This window comes from Cajanus cajan, chromosome 1, assembly GCF_000230855.2.
Source record: "Cajanus cajan strain Asha chromosome 1, NIPB_CcT2T_4, whole genome shotgun sequence".
Classification (NCBI taxonomy): Eukaryota; Viridiplantae; Streptophyta; class Magnoliopsida; order Fabales; family Fabaceae; genus Cajanus; species Cajanus cajan.
The window spans coordinates 20,548,549-20,557,392 of NC_138517.1; the positions used below are offsets into that span (position 1 = coordinate 20,548,549).

Below are 8,844 nucleotides of genomic sequence, written 5' to 3' on the forward strand. Positions count from 1 at the left end.
CTATCCTGCGTATATTTCTACACTGTGAGCCAGAGTGAGATGTTTCTCACTCCCTTTTCTCGTGTTGTTTTGTTTTGAATGTTATACAGGTGATCATCAGCGTGAGACTGAGGTTGTTGGTGATGAAGCTTAGGCTTCTATGTTGGGTTTTGCTCTGATAGGACGTGACATATCGGGACATAGATAGGATTAATTTAAGATGTTCTTATTAAATTATTTTGGAAAATTTAATTTTATTTCTTTGTAATTTTACCGACATGTTATTTGGATTAAGTTTATGAATGTGAACTCTTTACCCTTACGTGGTTGGAAATGTGATTCTTTTATGATGAAAAAATTTATATTTTTTTTATAATTACTGTATAAGTATATTGGGGTAGAGAGCGTCACATTAAGTGGTATATATATATATATATATATATATATATATATATAGAAATTGTAGCTGCAACTAGCTATGCATTGTCAATAACTTCCCAATAACTTCTACATTTACTATTTCTTTATGTTCATCTAGTCCAAATATGTCTTTCTCCATTTCTATGGAGAGAGTGGCTCTATTGACTTCAATTTCAAGTGTAAAGAAATGTAGTTGCATCATTCAGGAAGATTATGACGAATTACAATATAAGGGGTATGTTGAATAACCATTTTCTATTGTCATTTTTCCTTTTAGTGCAATAGAGTCGTTCATACTATTGCCCTATTTTTTTAGATAGAGTGGAAGCCTAAAAAGTTACAAATTAAACAAGTTAACTAGTAGACAAATCATTCATAAACAATTATGAAATAATATATAATTGTGTAAACATACCGCATCAACAACATAGAAGAGATTGATTGGTCATGCCATAAATGTGCTTATTGATTATATTTGTGTAAACATACCGCATCAACAACATTAATAATTATATATATTTAAAATTAGAAGCATAAATTTTCTAGGGCATTAAACTTTGTGAATTTGACTTTTAATCATATATGAGCATTACAAGAATTTTCTTTTCTTTTATCTTTTTTTAATCAATGATTTCATAAATTTTTGCTATAATATTTTAAAATGTGAAGGCAATGTTTGATGATCCTATGCGTGTTATTGTAGAATGTAGCAAAACAAGTACATTGAATAGCAAATGAGGAATACAATAGACATATAAGGCAATCACTACTACAAAAATACTATTTTACGACATCATTTCTACATTGATTGGTAGAAAAAACGATGTAAAAATAAAATGCGATGACATTTTTGTAAATAAACATAAATCGCTAACATATTTACATCGGTTTTAAGGAAAAACAATGTAAATATTGGATATTCTACATCAGTTTATTTTGGGACCCATGTAAATTTACCCGCACCTCATATATTTACATCGATTTTAAGAAAAAATGATGTAAATTTTAGCGTCAATTTATTTAGAGACCAACGTAGAGTTGCTCACATTTCATATTACCATTTCTCCTTCCTCGTGACCTCTGATAATTTTTCCCAAGCCACTCAGCAAGGAGCAAGAGGAGGTTCTCAATACTCGCCTTCATCGATGAGCTCGAGAAGCTCTATCAGCCTCTCACCATGACCATCGCACAAAACCACCATGACATAGAAACCTAGTTGAGATCTTCGGATTGAGCCACAACACTTGAACAATGTAGCGGCAACCAACAACTATGGCTACGAATAGTTTCGCGGTGGAAGGTTCATCGTCCATGGCGACGAAGCGAGCATATTTGTCACAAAACCCTAGAACAAAGAAGCCAAAGCAGGTGGAGCGTCTCCTCGATGCATTCCTAGGCCTCGTTGAACCCTTTTCTCTCTCCCTTGATTTGAAGGCATTCTCCACTACACTTGCCCTTTCCTTCATCTTCCTCTCGATGTCGCTCTCCTTTTCCATGAACATCTCAGGGACGACGCCGTGCAAAGATTTGAAGCGATTAAGGCGTCAGTGGAGAATGATGAAGTGGAGATTCAACAACTACAAGAATTAGGGTTTGTTGTGCGATCTTGATGGGCTACCGCACTTGATTGTGAGCGGGGACTAGAAGCACTGGGGACAATTCAAAATGCCCAGGTTTCTATTCTTGTACATCATAGGTTGGATAGATTTGGAATTGTTAAGGGTTTCATGACCACTATTCATACCATCATACGTTTGCCAATTACCCATATATTTCAATTAATTTTATGATCCTTTTCAATTTTAGTGAGGGATTATGTAGGGTGATTATCCTAAAGACAACCATGGTCGAACTAGTTAGAGAATAATATACACATGTGCTTTGTAATTACACTACCATATATATAGGATATATTATTTCTTTTCCATATACATGTTGATGGTTGGATATTGTAGAGGAGGTTAGTTTAATGTTTTTGTCTGGTTTTTTGTAATCGAACACTAGTCAATAATATTTCTGTATTATTCACTCTCTTTTTTCTTTTTTAATAATAGTCTTTTTATGATTTTGGTAGGTCCTTATTATGGTGGTGTGTGGAAAGAAAGAGTTGATTTATGTGACGAAGGAGGAGTCTTGCGTGATGTATGTCATTGTCGATGGGTCAGTTCTGCATGTTGGTTCTTGTTCAAAGAAATGTGCTTCAAGCTTGAAGACTAGGATCAAGGGGAAGGGTGAATGCGGTGCTTATACGGGCGTAGTTAAAGGTGTTTACATGCATGGGATGGTTTTGGAGTTGGACCATGACATTTGGCTCCTTTTAACTAATCGGTTGCATACTTTGATTCATGGTTTGAGAGTTGGCTCCATAGTAAGTGAAGTAAGTTTGTTATTTTCTTGACCTGAGATATCTTTTAGATTGTAATTGTAGCACCACACTGAAGAACATATTTTTTTTTTGCATTGATGGTAAAAATGTTTAACACTAATGGTGCTTATAGATTAAGCTCGTATATTATATACTCTATGTAACATCCCGAATTTTCTACTAGTATAATGGTTAATTATTATTTATTTTTATATTTATGGAGATTAATTTTTTATAGTTATTTTTATGGGTTTTATAGTATGTTTTAAAGGTTTTTAATAATTATTAGTATTTTAATAATAAATATTTATGAAAATTATTTTTGGATAATATTTTGATTTTTAGTAGCCTAAAACGGGTCGTTCTCAAACTGGAACGGGCCGTTCCAGACTACAAAAATGGCCTATAAAGACTAGAGTAAAACGGGCCATTCCAACACATGATTCTATGAGTAAAATGCGAATCCAGAATGGACCGTTCCGATTTGGGAACAGGTCATTCCAGTTATGGCTGTTGTAGGTAAAATGTGATTTGAGAATGGGTCGTTCTAGTTTTGGAACAGGTCGTTCTGATGTGAAATTTACGCATGACGAATGAGTCCAGAACGGGTCGTTCCAGATTTTAAACAGGTCGTTCTGGGGACTCCTGATGCCTATAAATAGCACGCTGTGACACTCCTAAAAGGACATTTTTTTTACTTTTGATATCTTTTTCTTCTATACTCTCTGAAGACCAAGGGGAACCTAGAGGAGGAGACTAGCAAGATCCTGCTTTAGTTTTAGCTCCTGCTTATCGAGGTAAGGGGGAGTGAGAAACCTTGCTTTGGGTGTGAGAATGTATGTTGGGTAGTGGGATTGGCCCCCAATCCTATGTTTGTTGTATGCTTATTTATGAGGGGTTTTTCCCAATTATATATGTTTCTTCTATTTTCTCTTCTTATATGTAAATAACTCTATGATTTGAGATCTCTATGGGTTCCTATTAGAAACCCTAAGGGAATGCATTGGTGATTATAAGAGGAGATCGTTTGAAGAGGTAATTGTATGATTAAATTGTACTGTTTTAAATGTTTATTGTATGAACTAGAGTGCTCTGTGGGAACCCTATGAGAAACAGAAAATTTTCTAATATTTTCTGTTTTGCTTTTTGATTGTTTTGTTGTATTCCTTGTTGAATGAGATGTACGAATGTGTTTACTTTTGCAAATAGATAAGTTTTGATATGAATTAAAATGCTCTGTGGAGACTATGTGATGATGAGATATGATGATGTGATATGATGATGTGATATGATGATGAGACATGATGATGAGACATGATAATGAGACATGACGATGTGATATGACAATGAGACATGATAATGTGATATGAGAATGCATAGAGTCTTGATTGACATGTATCATTTGCATAAATATTTTTAAGGGTACGATATGGAATACACAGTCAGGGAAGGCCTCCTAGTGTAAAAGCTTTGGGGATTAGACCTTGAGGATAGCTCGATTTGTAAGTCCTAGTCTCGCCCATTGTGTGCATGGAATGTATCTTGCGCGGCTTAGCTATCCCGACAAGACCCTAATAGTATATCCTTCTAGTGAGAGTGCGCAGAGGGTGTGACCCGGCATGTACTATACTCTTCGTGTATTGCTAGCGGCAATATGCCATGTATATGTTACTGGCGCCACATGCATGATAATATGTAGTCCGTGTCCATACATATGCATTCTTAATGTTATATGATAAATTGATGTTTTTATGTCTTGGATGAGTGAGATGTGATATTATTATTAATCTATCTATGTTATGCATGTCTTGTTTGTGTTTCACTATCTGGTGTATATTCCTACACTATGAGCCAGAGTGAGATATTTTTCACTCCCTTTTCTTTTGTGTTGCTTTCCTTTGACTATTCTACAGTTGATCATCAGCGTGAGATTAAGGATGTTGGTGATGAAGCTTAGGCTTCTATGTTGGGTTTTGCTCTGATAGGACATGTGATATCGGGGCGTAGATAGGATTAGATTAAAATGTCATTTTTTTTATTAAATTATTTTGGAAACCTTAACATCATTTCTTTGTCATTTCTGATGATTGAGTTATTTGTTTAAGTTATTGATGTGGTACTCTCTATCTAAACATGTTTAGTATTTTAATTATGAAAAATTATGTTATTTGAATTTTATTACCCATGTATTATGGTATCGGGGTAGAGGGTGTCACACTCTGCTACCTATTTATAGTTTTAAGTTTTTACATTGAAAGTCATGACCATTTTGCAGCTATCTGTGAGCAATGTGCATTTTGTGGATCCAAAGTGTTCGTGGACAAAAATTATTATTCTTGGGGCCCGCATCAAGACTAGCATTAGCATTCAATCTTTCTCCCTATTAGAAACTGTGTATGTACTGCTAACATAATTGCACTTTCTTCTGTTCAAATTTGCACCATATAAAAATGCTTGAAGTAAGACAATTTATAGACCTTATGTAGCTTATGAGAGGCCTTTTATTTTGTTCTACGCATGTTCTGCTTGATATAATATTGATTTCCCTTGATTACTAATAGCATTAGTATGTTTGGATATGCTTAACTCATAAGCTCTCTCACAAAGCCAAACAAGAAAAATCATTTTTTCCTCAAAATAACCTAAACCAATCATGGACTGATTGCTCCTTGAATGTTTCTGACTTATTTAATCTGTCTAGTTGCCTACATATGTCCTTTGAAGAAAAGTAATAATTCAGTTAAGTATTACAGGTGTAATATAGTTTGTCCATCTATTCGTATGTGAGGGAATTTCATTCAGTCGTTACCATTTTCTTCTAGACTTTAGTATTTGTTTTTTTAGAAAATAATTTGGAACTTAAGAGTTTGAGATTTCTAGAATATATATGTTTTTCCTTGTGCTTGGCAGGGTATTACTTCTTGTCTCAAGCTTTCGTAAAAAGTTTGCTGGTATCTTATCTGCCAAGGATATTTTGGGATCAAAACATGTAATCTACTTCCTTTAGGTTGAAGGAGTTCTTAGTCTGGCTGTAGTTTTTATGTTCTGTTCCATTTCTAACGAGGTATTTTTGCAAGGTTTTATCAAAAAGACAGGGTAGCTCAAATGTATGTTATTACGAGTTTTTTTTCTTTGGTAATCAGTTACACATTTTTAATATTTCCTTTCTAATTTATATATTGATAAATGTTTCAAGAGTTACATCTGTATGTTCTATATTTTTTACATGTTTAATTTTGAATTTCTAGGATGCATATGATAAGCAATATTATTAAGACAGATTTAAATTAAGGAATGTGTGGAACTTTCTATAGCGATTAGAGACATTTTCAAACTTCTGCTACATTTCAGGTAAAATTTTTGTTCAGATAAATTTTTTTATAATAAATAACTTATTAATAAATAATCAATTCAGACAATTGTACCACAATAAAACATAATAATTATATTAGAATTTGAATTGAGTAATTAATATTTATAAATCTTAATTTATATGTGATAATGTTGCTATATAATTTGTTATCAGTAATTAATAATTTCAAATTTTCAAAATTAATAGTTATATATTAATAATTAATTTGTAGTTTTTTTTATATAAATATATGGATAATTAATTTGTAATTAAATAATTCAATTTGATTGACATGTCAATTATAAGAAAATTAATTCAATAAATATTATTAAGTTTTATGCTTATTAGAATCATGAAGTTCTATGCTTGATTTGCAAAAAAAAAAAATGAACTTTTTCTTAACCTATGTTGATTCGCTAAATGATGCAATACTGATTTTTGTACTAATATTATAATAATGTATAATTAAAATAAAATAGTTATTAGTTATTTATCCAATGATTAAGGTGTTGTATTAATTATTAAATTCAAATTTATTTTTCTTTGACGACAAAAATAACAACTAATTTAAATTAATTTAATGATATATATACCAATATATGTATCATACATTAAGGTGGATGATAAAAAAAATTAAAGTTTGAAATAAATATTTAATTAACAAAATATATAATAGACAATTAAGTCGTAATGAAACATAATAATTGTATTAACATTTGTTTTAAGTAATTGATATTTTAAAATTTAATAATTATTTTAAAATTAAAGTTTGTAATAAATATTTAATTAACAACAATTAATTTAGACAATTATATCATAATGAAATTTAATAATTAATAATTATTATTGATTATTAATTTTTAATTAAGAGACATAATTTAATTTAGTAAATAATGAAAAAGAAATAATTTTATTTATTTATTAATAATTTGACATTTTATTTTTTATAATTTTTCTCATGACTTTTTGACATGTCTCAACATTTACTGAAAAACAAATAATTTTATTTATATTGTTGCTAGGTGTCATCAATATTTATTCGTTTCATTAAAATTTATACATAAGCATGTATATTATAATTTGTTTGTGTGATTTTTGTTATTGTAATTTAGTAGCCAAGTTAATCTTGATGCACAATATTTGTCCATTATAGTTATATATGAAAAATCTGTCTGAGATTTATATATATGTTCATTACAGGTAATCAGAAAGAATCTAAAAACAAGCATGATTTTTAAAAAAAAAATGCAATCTACATTGATTTTCTACAGAATAGATGTGAATTTATATATAAATCTACATCGGTTTTCTTAAGAACCAATGTAAATTTATGCATAAATCTACATTGGTTTCCCTGAGAACAGATGTAAAAGTATACACAAATCTACATCAATTTTTCTTAGAAACGATGTAGATGACTTCGCAAAATTAATGTAGAATATGCATTTTGTAGTAGTGTTTAGACTCAACCAATACCAAGCTATTATTGTCCTAGTTGTAAAATTCATACTCAACCAATATCATGTAATTTTGTCTAATTATAATTTCAAAACAACATAAACCACTATACATCATTACCAACAAACTTAGAGCTAAATATAAAAACAAAAAATAAAAGATAAATGCAACATTGAATCAAAGGAAGAGAATTGCATTTGAAAACTAAACTTTTTTTTTCTTATTAGAAGAAAATAACAACATATAGAAGATAAGTTGGATGTTATTTGAGACCCAAAAAAGTGTAGCCAAGGAAATATAGTGTGAAGCCCTAAACTTGTTGATGGAAGAAATTTTGTGGTAGAGTAGAGTATTGCGTTGAACCAAATTCACACGTCTTGATCAACGAAAAATAAAGAAATCAAATAAAGTTAGTATTTGCTTCAAACTTAAAAAAAGCTAAGCATTAATGGAAAAATAATACCCAACAAAGAAGAAAAAGAAACACTTAATAAAAAATTGGAATAAAAGAGTGAACAATACCTTATGATGACATGAATGTACGGCGAAGGTGTAGAGCCCGAGAATCATGTTGCAAACAATAATAAAGAGCAAGACCCATGAACGTTGCAAATGATAGTGAAGGAGGACTCAACAATGAATGTAAAAGATAACAATGGTGGAGGCAATGATAAAAAGCATGAAGAGTGGGATACTGAATGCTAACGTGGGCACGAAAGAAAAGAATTATGGGTCGAGAAGGAAAGTGAATACAAACATGAATTGAATTGATATAGAGAATGAATAAAAAAGTGAAGTGAATCGGAAAATGGATTACTAAAAAGACTAATAGAAGGAGCTTTCTATGAGACTAATAGAAGGCATTTTTTTAAGAAGCACTTTGCATTTATTTTTCTTAAAAAGAACCTTTTTTTGATAAGTTTCATAATAGTATTTTTTTTTTAAATAATTTAAATAAAAAAAGACAACACCTTTTTTAAGTGCTCTCTCTGTATATAGAATCTTATAGAAAGTTTTCTATTCATAAGTGTTATGTATTTATTTTCTTTAGAGAGCACCTTTTAGAAAAGTACTATAATATATTTTTTAATAAATAAAAGATAACATCTTTTTTTATTAAGAGTTCTCTATATAGAATCTTATTATAGCACTTATTTAGTTAAACAATCTCTTAGTGTTTCATGTTTTAATACACAACACTTAATTAATTAAGAGCTATCTAAATATCGCTATCTATTACTGATGGAGGACCATCCTTAGAGCTTCATGT

The 8,844-nt window shown here is 30.5% G+C and overlaps 1 protein-coding gene across 1 annotated transcript; it reads left to right on the forward strand.

The window, feature by feature from the left end:
• Positions 1-281: 281 nt before the first annotated feature.
• Positions 282-5,965, forward strand: LOC145953912 (CST complex subunit CTC1-like). Its single transcript, XM_083067680.1, has 4 exons — positions 282-2,072; positions 2,474-2,776; positions 5,040-5,158; positions 5,675-5,965. The coding sequence occupies exons 2-4, from the start codon at positions 2,483-2,485 to the stop codon at positions 5,769-5,771; spliced, it is 510 nt and encodes a 169-aa protein (XP_082923806.1). The 5' UTR covers positions 282-2,072; positions 2,474-2,482; the 3' UTR covers positions 5,772-5,965.
• Positions 5,966-8,844: the final 2,879 nt, after the last annotated feature.

Excerpts from the sequence above, each read along its gene's own strand:
- LOC145953912 (XM_083067680.1), top strand. The coding sequence starts at position 2,483 with ATGGTGGTGTGTGGAAAGAAAGAGTTGATTTATGTGACGAAGGAGGAG. Across the intron at positions 2,777-5,039 it reads TTGGCTCCATAGTAAGTGAA|CTATCTGTGAGCAATGTGCA; the intron begins GTAAGTTTGTTA and ends ACCATTTTGCAG. Across the intron at positions 5,159-5,674 it reads TTCTCCCTATTAGAAACTGT|GGTATTACTTCTTGTCTCAA; the intron begins GTATGTACTGCT and ends TGTGCTTGGCAG.